This window comes from Vicia villosa, linkage group LG1 (genome assembly GCF_029867415.1).
Source record: "Vicia villosa cultivar HV-30 ecotype Madison, WI linkage group LG1, Vvil1.0, whole genome shotgun sequence".
Lineage (NCBI taxonomy): Eukaryota > Viridiplantae > Streptophyta > Magnoliopsida > Fabales > Fabaceae > Vicia > Vicia villosa.
The window spans coordinates 5,458,259-5,471,848 of record NC_081180.1 but is presented as its reverse complement, the minus strand read 5'-3'; the positions used below and the strand labels follow the sequence as shown (position 1 = coordinate 5,471,848).

General features: G+C 35.4%; 1 protein-coding gene across 3 annotated transcripts; it reads left to right on the top strand.

Moving 5' to 3' along the window:
* The first annotated feature begins 924 nt into the window (after nt 1-924).
* Nucleotides 925-12,345, top strand: LOC131627149 (DEAD-box ATP-dependent RNA helicase 58, chloroplastic). Of its 3 annotated transcripts, XM_058897988.1 has the most exons (10): nt 925-1,350; nt 1,523-1,616; nt 6,856-6,969; nt 7,079-7,201; nt 7,919-8,023; nt 8,534-8,692; nt 8,771-8,839; nt 9,118-9,207; nt 11,229-11,369; nt 11,989-12,345. In XM_058897988.1, exons 1-10 carry the CDS (start codon nt 1,073-1,075, stop codon nt 12,250-12,252), a joined length of 1,437 nt encoding a protein of 478 aa, XP_058753971.1. In that variant the 5' UTR covers nt 925-1,072; the 3' UTR covers nt 12,253-12,345. The 3 variants fall into 3 exon arrangements, with proteins under 3 accessions (XP_058753971.1, XP_058753976.1, XP_058753981.1); XM_058897998.1 differs by lacking the exon at nt 925-1,350 and having other exon boundaries at nt 1,518-1,616; nt 6,860-6,969; XM_058897993.1 differs by lacking the exons at nt 6,856-6,969; nt 7,079-7,201.
* The last annotated feature ends 1,245 nt before the right edge of the window (nt 12,346-13,590 follow it).

The following is a 13,590-nucleotide window of genomic DNA, read 5'->3' as shown; positions in this document are numbered from 1 at the left end:
ATTATTTACTTATTTCTTTTTTTTGAGTGTATCAATGCATCTATAATATCTAGAATTTGCATTTTATTTGGTTTAGTTAAATTGATATGATAAACACACATAGAGTTGGTTGTTTGTGCAAACTCTACGGCCTTATAAATCATCCTTGTATAATAATTGATATCAATTGTTAACCCATTTCAGCCTTAGTCTTTTTTACAAAGACTTAACCATGTATAAGCTTGTGACTTGAAAGATCAAATATCTTTCCACCCTCTTTAAAGGAGTTAGCTAAATATATTTTATTTTAAATTATACTAATTACTAAGTTTGAGGTTATTCTTGAAAATTAGCAACATTTAAATTGATTTATCATTCTTGAAAATTAGCAACATTTAAATTGATTTATCAGTACTATATTTATTTGATTTTTTTTAAAATTATAATAAAAATTAATTTTATTAAGATGTTTAATAATCTATTTATTTAATTTTTTAGTTTAAATTTAATATGTTAAAACGATTGAACCATATGTATTACTGATTCATTTTCCGATAAGTTTTTAAAACATTGGTTTTAAAGTCACATGGGGTGAAAAATCAATGATTTGTGAAAAAATTTCATTGTTTTACTTTGTGTTTTAAAAAATAGACAAAATTAAGAATAAAAATTGTTTGTGACTATAACTATAAGGAAGTTACAACAAATTCAGTCTGGATTTTGTAATCTCGAATTTAATAGAGGTAGATTTTGTTGGAAATCCATCCAAATCTATAATAAATTTTTAATTTAAATCCAACAAATCTAATATATTTTAAATTCGAATTAAATCTATTTAATTTAAATTTAAATCAAATTCATGTATAATAAACTGTAGTCACCCTTTTAAATCAAATCTTTTCGCACAATGAAATTACAATATATTTGATTTGATTTGATATTTGTGGGGATTTTGAGGGAGGAGAAATCTTTCTTATAATTTGATGATGAAGTTTGACATTCCTATGAAGTTATGAACAGAGTAACACAAATGAGAAATAAATAATCTGAATTCATTCATCAATCTATCTGTAACGGAACGGAAACATTATCAATGAACACTCACACTCTCTCACTCTCACGTCTTCTTCCTCTTCGCGTTCTTTCATCCCAAAACCCTAATTCTTCTTCTCGCTTCCCTCGTTCACCCAACAACTACCATTTTCTGAATTCACTCTCCTCCACTCACATCAACCGTTTCTCCATCTTCGCCACAACTCCACTAGCCATTGCAAATCCTTCTCCCACCATCCCTACAACGGATGATTCAATAACCAATCCCACTCTCAGAGACTTATGTCAACCTCATGTACCCGATCAATTACTGCAAAGGCAATTCTCTCCCCTAATTGTTACTCTTTTTTATTGATAGCTTGAATTTCTTTCTAGGTTTCATTCCAATTAGTTAAATTCAATCAATTCTGTTTTGCTTTAATTGCTACACGAAACTGGATACTGTGTGTGTTACGTGATTGGAGTGTTATGGGTGTTTATTATGTTTCAGAATGGAAGAGGTTGGATATGTCATGCCTACAGAGGTCCAGAAGCAAGCCTTGTCTCATCTTTTTTCTGGCCGTGACTGCATTCTTCATGCTCAGGTTCTTTTTACCATTTTTTCCCTCTGTTAGCATCTCCTTTGTTGGGTTTAGGATTAAAGCTAAAGAATAGGTCTAAATAAGCTATATTTTAGGAGTTGATTTATTCAAGTCTGTTATAATTTACTTTCCTTATTTTTCTCTATTCTAGTTACATTCAAATTGTAAGGCTTTATAAAAGCCACTGCAGTATGTTGAATAAAGTATCGAGTATTTTCATCTTCCAATTTCTGTTCTATTTCCTTTATCTGGTATCAGAGCTCGAAAGGGCCTGATAAGAGTGATATAGAAAGTGAGTGTTTGAGAGGAAAAACACTGAGAGGAAATAAGAAAGTCTGCAATAGTGTTTGAGAGGAAAAACACAGAAGAAAAGAAAAATGGCAGCAGAGAGTTTCTCAACACCATGTGTTCCGAAATTCGATGGTGACTACGATCACTGGAGCTTACTTATGGAGAATCTCCTCCGTTCCAAGGAGTACTGGAGCGTCATCGAAACTGGCCTCGAAGGGACCGAAGCCAGAAGCGCCAAAGCACTCGACGAAGCAAAACTCAAAGATCTTAAAGCAAAAAACTATCTTTTTCAGTCCATAGACAAGAGCATCTTGAAAACTATCACCCAGAAGGAGACAGCCAAACAGTTGTGGGATTCAATGAAAGTTAAGTATCAAGGAACTGCTAGAGTGAAGCGCGCACAGCTGCAACGGCTTCGCAGAACATTCGAAACCCTTGAAATGAAATTGGGAGAAGGTGTATCTGAGTACTTCACAAGAGTCATGTCTACTGCCAATGACATGAGGAATTGTGGAGAAGACATGAACGATGTCAAAATTGTTGAAAAAATACTTCGAAGTCTCACGGACAACTTCAACTTTGTGGTATGCTCCATCGAAGAGTCCAAGGACATTGATGATCTCACAGTAGATGAATTGCAAGCATCCTTGCTTGTACATGAACAAAAGGTGATTGAGAAAAGGAGTGAAGAGCAAGTTCTACAGGTGGAGAACGAGCAAAGGAATGTACAAGGAAGAGGTAGAAGCATATATCAGAGAGGAAACAGCAACTTCAGAGGCGGAAACTTCAGAGGCGGAAACTTCAGAGGCGGCAACTTCAGAGGTCGGGGAAGAGGTAGATCTTTCGTTAACAGGTCAGCCATCAATTGCTTTCGATGTGGAAAGCAAGGGCATTATCAATTTGAATGTTCAAGTCTGGAAAAAGGAGTCAACTATACCGAGTTCGACGAGGAAGAAGAACTTCTCCTAATGGCGCACACAGAAGTTAGTAAGGCTGAAGGAAAAGGTATTTGGTTTCTCGACTCCGGGTGCTCAAACCATATGACAGGAGACAAAAGTTGGTTTATTGAGTTCGACGAAAGCTTCAAGCATTCTGTCAGATTGGGTAACAGCTCAAGGATGGCGGTTCAAGGAAAAGGCAGTGTCAGGTTTGAAGTACAAGGAATCACACAAACGGTGTCTGACGTGTACTATGTCCCGAATCTCAGTAACAATTTATTGAGCATAGGACAGCTACAGGAGAAACGTCTGGTGATTATAATTAAAGAGGGTACTTGCAGAATCTATCATCATCAAAGAGGTTTGATAGTAGACACTCCAATGACTATGAATCGTATGTTTGTGGTCTATGCAAAGATGAAACCATTGCCCGGTAGTTGTTTGAAGATGGAGGAAGAAGACTTGGAGAATCTCTGGCACAAGAGATATGGACATTTAAATAACAAGTCCATCCAAATAATGCAGCAAAAACAAATGGTAAAAGGGTTACCAAAGTTGAAAGAAGCGGCCAAAGTTTGCAAGGTATGCAACGTGGGAAAACAGCAGCGGGGAAAATTTCCAAAGAAGAGTGGCTGGAGGGCATCGGAGAAATTGGAGTTAATTCATGGAGATCTTTGTGGACCGATCAGTCCCACCTCTCACAGTGGTAAAAGGTATTTGTTAGTGTTTGTAGATGATTTCTCTCGAAAAACTTGGATCTATTTTCTTGCTGATAAAGCAGAATCTTTTGAGGCATTTAAAACCTTCAAAAGTTTTGTTGAAAAGGAAGCAAAGACATCCATATGCGGACTAAGAACTGACAGGGGAGGAGAATTTACATCAAATAAATTCAACCAGTTTTGTAAAGATTATGGCATAAGGCGACAATTGACAGCGGCATACACTCCACAACAAAACGGAGTGGCAGAAAGAAGGAATCGAACCATCATGAACATGGTGCGTTGTTTGTTGTCAGAGAAGGAGATGCCGAGATCACTATGGCCAGATGCTGCGAGATGGACAGCTCACGTCTTGAATCGAAGCTTTACAAAGGCAGTAAAAGACATGGTACCTGAAGAAAGGTGGACAGGAATAAAACCAAAGGTTGACTACTTCAGAGTATTCGGCTCCATTGCACATGTACATGTCCCTGAACAGAAAAGAGTTAAACTCGACGACCGAAGTCACAAGTGCATATTGCTTGGAGTCAGCGATGAATCTAAAGCTTATCGGTTGTATGATCCGATAACAAAAAGAATAATTATAAGTAGGGATGTCATATTCGAAGAAGGTAGTAAATGGGATTGGAACTTGAGCGCAACAGAGGTAAAACAGAATGTTCTTGCATGGGGAGATGACAAATCTGTAACAGAAGAATCTGAAGCAGAATATACTGATGGGGATGCTGAAGAAATTGAATACGACAGTACAAAGGAGTTTCCCGAAACTGGAGAGTTAACACCTAAAGAACGAACAAGACGAGAGAGAAGAAAGCCTAGTTGGATGAGTAACTATGAAAGCGGTGAAGGCCTATCTGAAGAAGAAGTACTAGAACAAAACTTAGCCTTATATATCTCTCATGATGATCCAGTAAGCTTTGATGAAGCTGTGAAGGAAGAAAAATGGCAGGAGGCCATGAAGCTTGAAATTCAAGCTATAGAGAGAAATCAAACATGGGAGCTTGTGTCACTACCACATCAAGCAAAGAAAATTGGTGTTAAGTGGGTATACAAAACAAAATTGAATGAAGAAGGCAAGGTGGATAAGTGCAAGGCTAGACTCGTCGCGAAAGGGTATTCGCAAACAGCGGGAGTAGACTACAATGAAGTGTATGCGCCAGTGGCTCGTTGGGATACCATTAGAATTCTCTTGGCAGTAGCAGCTCAACGCGGGTGGTGTGTCTACCAACTTGACGTTAAAAGTGCTTTTCTGTACGGCGAACTAAAGGAGGAGGTATACATCGATCAACCAGAAGGGTTTATCAAAAGGGGCGAGGAAGACAAGGTGTATCGGCTGAAGAAGGCGCTCTATGGCTTAAAGCAAGCCCCAAGAGCTTGGTTTAGCAGAATTGATAGTTACTTTAAGAAGGAAGGATTTGAGAAAAGCAACTATGATCACACCTTGTTCTTGAAGAAAAATAGAAACAAACTATTGGTGGTAAGTCTTTACGTTGACGATTTAATATATACAGGAAATGATGAGCATATGTGCATAGAGTTCAAGTTGTCAATGCAGAAGGAGTTTGAGATGACAGACTTGGGCAAAATGAAGTTTTTTCTTGGAGTTGAAATCTATCAGAGTAAAGACGGAATTCATTTGTGCCAAAAGAAGTATGCTAAGGAAGTCTTGCAAAGGTTCCATATGTGGAGTTGTAATGCTGTCAAGAATCCAATAGTTCCTGGTACTGTTTTGTCAAAGGAAGGCAGCAAAGGCGTTGATGCAATGCTGTACAAACAACTAGTAGGGTGCTTAATGTATCTAACGGTAACGCGTCCGGATTTGATGTTTGTGGTCTGCTTAATCTCTCGTTATATGGCTGAACCTAAAGAAGAACACATGATGATTGCTAAAAGGGTACTGAGGTACTTGAAAGGAACATTGGAGCTGGGAATCTTTTACAAGAGAAGCACGGATGCGAATCTGTTGGGATACACAGACAGCGACTATGCACGAGATGTGGACGATAGAAAAAGTACGTCGGGCTACGTCTTTCTACTAAGTGGAGCAGCAATTTGTTGGAGTTCAAGAAAACAAGGGATTGTAACTCTCTCATCTACCGAGGCTGAGTATGTAGCTGCCACTGCCTGCGCGTGTCATTGCGTCTGGTTGAAGGGAATTTTGAAAGAGTTAAGTGTCAAAGACTCTAACTGCATTCACATAATGTGTGATAACAGTTCAGCAATTAAGCTATCCAAGAATCCCGTTATGCATCGAAGGACAAAACACATTGATGTTAGATATCATTATCTACGCAATTTATCAAGTGAAGGAACCGTGAAGTTAGCATTTTGTGGAACTAATGATCAAGTGGCAGACATAATGACTAAACCTATTAAGTTGGATCAGTTTGTTAAACTTAGAGGCTTGCTTGGTGTTCAAAGACCTGATGAGTAAACTGATGCTGATTAAGCATGTATCAGTTTAAGGGGAGGAATTTGTTGGGTTTAGGATTAAAGCTAAAGAATAGGTCTAAATAAGCTATATTTTAGGAGTTGATTTATTCAAGTCTGTTATAATTTACTTTCCTTATTTTTCTCTATTCTAGTTACATTCAAATTGTAAGGCTTTATAAAAGCCACTGCAGTATGTTGAATAAAGTATCGAGTATTTTCATCTTCCAATTTCTGTTCTATTTCCTTTATCTCCTTATCTATGAAGCATGGCGACCAGAAACACGACACTAATACTGACATGTCAGACACCATAATAATTTGAAATTGGATTCCCTTCAAATACACACCTTTTTTTGAAATTGGATTCCCTTCTGTCAACCTGTTGCTGCATTCACACAGTCAAACGATTTGTAGCCGTTGAATGAGGTTGGATGGTCACTTCTAATGCAAATTTGAGTTTTTAAAATAATAAAAATGCAGACTTTATAATATTGACTGTATGATCTCGATCTAACAAATGCGATCCTGTGACTGCGTGAATTCGTCCTTTCACTGACTGCAGTGAATCAGAATTCTTTTTTCGAGATGTCGGTGCTATATTGAAATCCCTTTTTTTAGAGGTTTCGGTGCTATATAGAAGTTCTGATTGCTGTTATGACATGGAAGATCAATGCAATAGTTTATGCACAGCTTCATTTCTAATTTGTTATGTGGCTTGAGTTTGTTTACACGGATATGTGCTAAGGGGATGTTGGATAGGGAAAAATCTCATGACTCATCATCTCTATCTATGTTTCACTCCCTATGCATCCATGAAATAACAAAAGGGAGATGTGTAACCCTATTTTATTTCTTATCTAGACAGGTTCTGGGAAGACACTAACATACTTGCTTTTGATATATTCCATCATCAACACTAAAAAATCTTCCGTGCAAGCAATAGTTTTGGTGCCCACCCGTGAGCTTGGCATGCAAGTAAGAGTCAGAGTGACATATTAATAATCTTTAATGCAATATATCAAGGGGAACAAACACCCTTGGAGAAGGCCAATAACTGAGTGCAAAAAATATATTTAATTACAAGGTTGCCAAAGTTGCTAGGATACTGGCGGCCAAGCCAACCGGAGTTGAAGCGGAGCAGAGATCATGTACCATCATGGCTCTGTTAGATGGAGGAACATTGAGAAGGCACAAGAGTTGGTTTAAGGTGGAAATCTTTCTTCATCTTCTTTGACGAGTTGTATTTTTTTTTGTATTTTTAACCAAATAATGTGGTGACTAGCAAATGGTTGCCGCACAATGCAATTTTTTAAATCTTCTTTTTTAAATTGTTAGAGATTATTTGACAATTTGATGAATTTTTTTACTCATTCAAAACATTTGCCACTGATGCAGTTCATTCATACTCGGTTTCTTAGTTTTTTCCATATTTTTTGCAACCACGTTCAACCGGTATTAATTGATGCACAACAGATTCTTAAATGTCAGTTAATTTTAGGATACTGTATTTTTTGCTTATGCTACAATACTAAATGATTTAAATTGCTATGTTCGTTTAGATACAATTATTTACTGAAGTAATTGTTAGTAAACCTTGTACATCTGTCCGTTGGCCAAATTGTGGTATATAAGTACCTTGCTTTTGGGGGTGTTTTGAGTCTTATATTACATTGGATGTATGATTGTGATGCATATGGTTGGTGGACGAGCGTTACAGATTAGACATCTATGACCAACTACTTCCTTGTGCGTGTTTTGTGTATTGATGAGTTCGGTCTTTGTTGGGAAATGATTTGAACTTCCAAAAGTTCTATGTTTACATTCATTTTTATCTTTTGTTTAACTGGTCACTAGCTGCACTAGTATTATAGAGAAGTCCCTTTTTCAGCTCATTCAGGCTTTGATTAACTTTCTCCAATTTTAGGCAGAGCCTCCAGCAATAGTAGTTGCAACAGTTGAGAGTTTGTGTCATATGCTGGAAAGACAACTTTTTTCGCTTGGAACCTTGCGGGTGTTGGTTGTTGATGAGGTACAAGTTTTGGTCTTTGCATTTAAATTGGCCTGTGTTTATGCACTTTTCGAGCAATTGTATATTTGTACTGTTTAATGAAGAACTATGGAAGCAGAATTTCAGATTTGCCTTCAATAACTCTGTGTGTGTGTTTCAAAACATAATGCTGCACTACCATCCGTCTATAATTGCTTCGAAAACGATATATACCATAGTGTGGTTAGTCATCTTGTTCTCATCCATCAATGTGATCAAATGCAGCTAAAGAAATGGAAGAGAGCAAGTAAAGTAAATTAAATGCACTTTAAAAGTGTTATTTTGCATATTTTATTTCATTATTTCCACATTTTCATAAGTGGAAAGGGGGTTGTTTGTTCACACCTTTTGGGAATTTTAAGTTGAATTGAGAAATATATAATAAAGTATAAAGCCTGGAATTATATAAGCCCTGCCAACTTCTTTTTGAACTTCCTTTGAGCAATTTTGGCAGTATTAAATTAATTATATTTTTTATTCTTGTCTGCTTAGGTTGACTTCATTTTCAATTCTTCAAAGCAAGCGAGTTCTCTCCGAAAGATTTTGACCTCATATTCATCTTGCAATAACCGTCAGACAGTGTTTGCCAGTGCATCTATACCACATCACAATCGATTTCTTAACGAAGCTGTGCAGCAGAAATGGACTAAGGTATATTAATCTAAATAATCTGATTCTTTGTTTGTCTTTAAGTACCTTAAATTCATTCTGACTTAATTTGTTTTTCAGAGGGATGTGATCCATATTCACGTTAATGCAGTGGAGCCCATGCCATCTCGCCTATATCACAGATTTATAGTAAGAAATCTTGAGTATGAAAGAGACTTGTATTTCTAATATTCTATTACTTAAAATAAAACTGTCTTCTTTCAATGCTCCTCTGTAGCCCATCTTCCCTTCACTCTTTGACTTTGGAAAGATATAAAAATGGCTTAAAATTTAATCACATACCTATTTTGGGTGATATAGAATGGCTTAAACTCTAATCACTTACTTTTTTGTAGGTCTATTATTTATTACATACCTATTTTGGGTATTAGGAATTTTCTAATGCTATTCAAATTTTCAATAATCAGGTATGTGATATGAAGAGAAAACTACAAACCCTGTTATCCTTGATTCAATCTGATGCTCCTGAGTCTTGCATTATATTTGTTGGCGAGCAGGTATGTTGAGAATATCTTTCTTATATCACCTCCTTCAATTGAATTATGCAATCAGTGTAGACTCTGGCCTGCTAGTGGAATGAAATCTACTATATAATTAGTACATGAGTTACTTTCTTTATAACTTTTCAGAGCATTAGTCCTATGAGGCATGAGAAATAGTTATAATTTGCATTATATATTTTCAATGATGAACTAATGCCAACAGCTTTTTCATAATTACTATTCAATACTATATAAGCAACGAACCTTTCCCATGTTGTAGTGTTATCTTGTGATGATGGAAAATATACTTAGGTGCTTTGGACATGTAGAAAGAAGACCTGTAGATTTTGTGGTAAGGAGAGTAGATCAGATGGAGAGGAGTCAAACAACTAGAGGTAGGGGAAGTCTTAGGAAAACTATAAGAGAAGTTATTAAGAAGTAACTCGAGATTAATGATTTGGATAGAAGTATAGTCCTGGATAGAACATTATGGTGGAAGTTGATCCATGTAGCCGACTCCACTTAGTGTGATAAGGCTGGGTTGTTGTTGTATTGTTGGTTTAATTATTTCTTACTTTTTGATCATTTTTGGCTGTATAGGCATTTGAAATCTAATACTTCTCAAGCAAATGTAAGGTCATGAACACTTTGGGAGTAAATTACATGTCTTAGTTTTTGACAAATTACAAGCTCATAGTTACCAAACTTCAAATTTGTAATAAGTAACCGTGATTAGCACATAGACACTACTTGCACTTTAGACGATAATAATCCTTAATTCTTTCATGACCATTTTTTCCATTCAATGGGATGAGAGTGCCTATATATATATATATATATATATATATATATATATATATATATATGTATGTATGTATGTATATTCCAATACAACCGTGATTAGCACATAGACACTACTTGCACTTTAGACGATAATAATCCTTAATTCTTTCATGACCATTTTTTCCATTCAATGGGATGAGAGTGCCTAACACCACACACACACACACACACACACACACACACACACACACACACACACACACACACACACACACACACACACACACACACACACACATATATATATATATATATATATATATATATATATATATATATATATATATATTCCAATACAACTTCACATAGATACTACTTGCACTTTAGACAATAATAATTAATGACCATTTTTTTCTATTCAATGGGATGAGAGTGCGTAACCACATATATACATCCAACAACTTGAGAACCTTAGCAATGTGAGATTCCAATACAACTTCAATACCCACTTTCATGTTTGGGGTGGGGTCCAATTTCCACATTATGGTCTTTGACCTTGCTTTGATAGCATGTTAAGTTTCTATATTTGTCTAAACTCATCCTCACAAATCCATCTTGTAAGGTGAGTAGGAGTGTTGCTTTTTATAAACTCTTGTCAGACTTTATATCTTTTCTATGTGGGACTTGGGTTTTCCTATTCTACCCTTTCACACTCACTATTGGGCTTGGTGCGTGAATATAAATGATGAGTGGCCTGAATAGTATCAAACCTAAGTTCCACATAGGATAAATATAAGGCTTAAAATAAGTTTTTAAAGAGTGACACTCATCACCTAACAAACCGTTTTGGGAATTCCTTTAGAGATTAATTGTCTTGGGGTGCGTTTGTTTCAAGTTACAAAATATTATTCCTTGGAACCTTATTCCCAGGATTGTTATTTTTAGGAATAATATTCCCATGCAAGTGCTTGGTCAAAAGTTTAAAATTCTCAGGAATGTTTACAATCCTTGAAACAAACACACCCTTGATTTTCAAGCTAGTGGTATAAGACTTTGGGAATTTATTTAGAGATCGATTGTTTTGATTTTCAAGCTAGTGGTATAGGACTTTGGTTGCTTGCACTATTTATAATTTGATAATTGACACAGTTGAAATTATTAGCCCAAACGCGTGAATTTAATATATGTTTGAATCAGTCCGGGTATTATGTTAAAGTTATCAATTCATTAACATTACATATTCCACTATGCAGTCTGAGAAGTCGAAAAAGACTGGAAATGCTCCATCCACATCCCTTGTGATTGATTTTCTAAAAACATCATATCATGGTTCTTTAGATATCATCCTTCTTGAAGATGACATGAATTTCAATTCACGAGCAGCTTCTCTGTTGGTAAGTGTCATTCAGTCTATTCATATGGATAGAAGATCTTATTGGTAACCTCTGACTTTTCAGTTTGTGTTGCCATCCACATTTATTTTATGACTGATCCATGAGTAAATAATATAATGCAACCTATATCTGATTTTGAACAAATATTTATTATACGAGTCACACAATGACTCTAGCTCCAATAACCAAATTGCATTGGTTCATTCTACCTGATTAACTGGGAACCATTGGTTAAAGGACAGACACCATTTTAATAAAATCTTTGACATTGTTACCTTGGAGAGGAGGGGTGGGCTTTCAGCTAAATTTTAAGAGAAATCAACAGGGTGACTGGCCAAGGAAAATGTTTATCCTCAAGTCAAGGGGACATTTAGTTCAAGAGTTGTGCTAATACTTAGCTTTAAAATTAGCAGATGTTTAACGTGCGTTCTATTGTTGTAGATTTAAATTTTAAACCTCATCAATTTAATCATTAAGCAGATTTAAACCTCATCAAAATACATATTAAGCCTGAGACAACGGCCATAAGTATGCTAGTTTAAGGATGGTATTGTTAAAAAGTGTATGCAAGTCAAGTTTAAAGGGATCGTAAAGACCGTTTTCTGTTTCTTTGAATCAGGAGGTTAGGAAAGGTGGTGGATATCTTCTAGTGGCAACAGATGTAGCTGCTAGAGGAGTTGACATTCCAGAAATGACTCACATATACAACTTTGATCTGCCAAAAACTGCCATTGATTATCTTCATCGAGCAGGGAGGACTTGTAGAAAACCCTTTTCTGATGTTAACTGTTCTGTCACAAGCATTATAATCTCTGAGGAGCGGTTTGTTCTGCAGAGATATGAAAATGAGTTGAGGTTTGTCTGTGAAGAGCTTATTCCATAAACCTTGCCTGGAATTTCACATATTTTAATCTGATCAACTATAATGTAATGTGCTTTAAATTGTATTTATCTGAACAGTTCTTTTTTTTGTTAATTATTATTTCTTGGATATTCTTCAACATGTGAGTGCTAAATTGGCAGGGGCATTTTCTTTCAAAACTTGATAAAATAACCAAATATCAACAAGACTTTTAAAGAAAAACAAACATTAGAGCTCTCAATATAGATAATACAATAAGGTATCTTAATTGTTTTGTAATACAGTCATGATTTGTTAATTTTCTCATCAATTGATGTTACTATGCGGGTTGAAAGAAAATTATGGTGTCAAGCCATATCATCCAATGTGAAACTCTTCACAAATCCCCTCAGTTCCAGGGCTAAACTTCTAATAAAGTGTGATCTGATAGTGGTGACCTGATAGCAGGTGGTTCAACGGGTGTTTGTTAGACTATGATATTATATTAGAATTTGGGTTGAATCTAACTCAACCCGTACAAAATCGACTTGTAATGTAAGGACTATCCACCACTTATAAACATAGTCAAACCATATCCACCGTCATTTTACGCGGGACTCTTTACAATTCACAATTATAATTTAGCCTCTGAGGTCAAATTTCACATTAGGTTTGGTGGGTTTTATTATATCCTAATTTTATAATAGGTCAAGCCGAGTTTTCACTTTTCACCCGGGTTACTTGGTAGTATTTTCCCTAGGAAGTAATCTGACTTTAGTGACCTGAAGTTGAATAAAAAAACTTTAGGAAGTGTTTATGGATTAAACATTTATTATATAAGCGCCTATCTGTGGATTCTTTTTCCAAATTATGAGCTTACTTGAGTAAATTAAATAATTTTCGTATATTATGTTTTTATACGCTATTTTAGAGTTTATGGAATAAGTTGAAAATAATCTGAGGATATCATAAGTCATTTCTTTTAATCATTTGCATAAATGATTATCCCGTAAGACAAATAATACACTATGTGTGGATTCTTTTTCCAAATTATGAGCTTACTTGAGTAAACTAAATAATTTTCGTATATTATGTTTTTATACGCTATTTTAGAGTTTATGGAATAAGTTGAAAATAATCTGAGGATATCATAAGTCATTTCTTTTAATAATTTGCATAAATGATTCTCCTGTAAGACAAATAATACACTACGTTTTTTTTCCCAGATACACTCTAAATTCAGAAGCTTGACCTGCTTCCCCCCTCTATGGGTCTTAAAGCCATTACTCTTAAATCACTACTTTCTTTAATTTTGAATAAGTTATTAATTAATACTAAAATTTCTGTTGTATTTTTTTATATTAAAGTAATAATTAGTAT

Excerpts from the sequence above, each read along its gene's own strand:
- LOC131627149 (XM_058897988.1), top strand. The coding sequence starts at position 1,073 with ATGAACACTCACACTCTCTCACTCTCACGTCTTCTTCCTCTTCGCGTT. Across the intron at positions 1,617-6,855 it reads ACTGCATTCTTCATGCTCAG|ACAGGTTCTGGGAAGACACT; the intron begins GTTCTTTTTACC and ends TTTCTTATCTAG. Across the intron at positions 11,370-11,988 it reads CACGAGCAGCTTCTCTGTTG|GAGGTTAGGAAAGGTGGTGG; the intron begins GTAAGTGTCATT and ends TCTTTGAATCAG.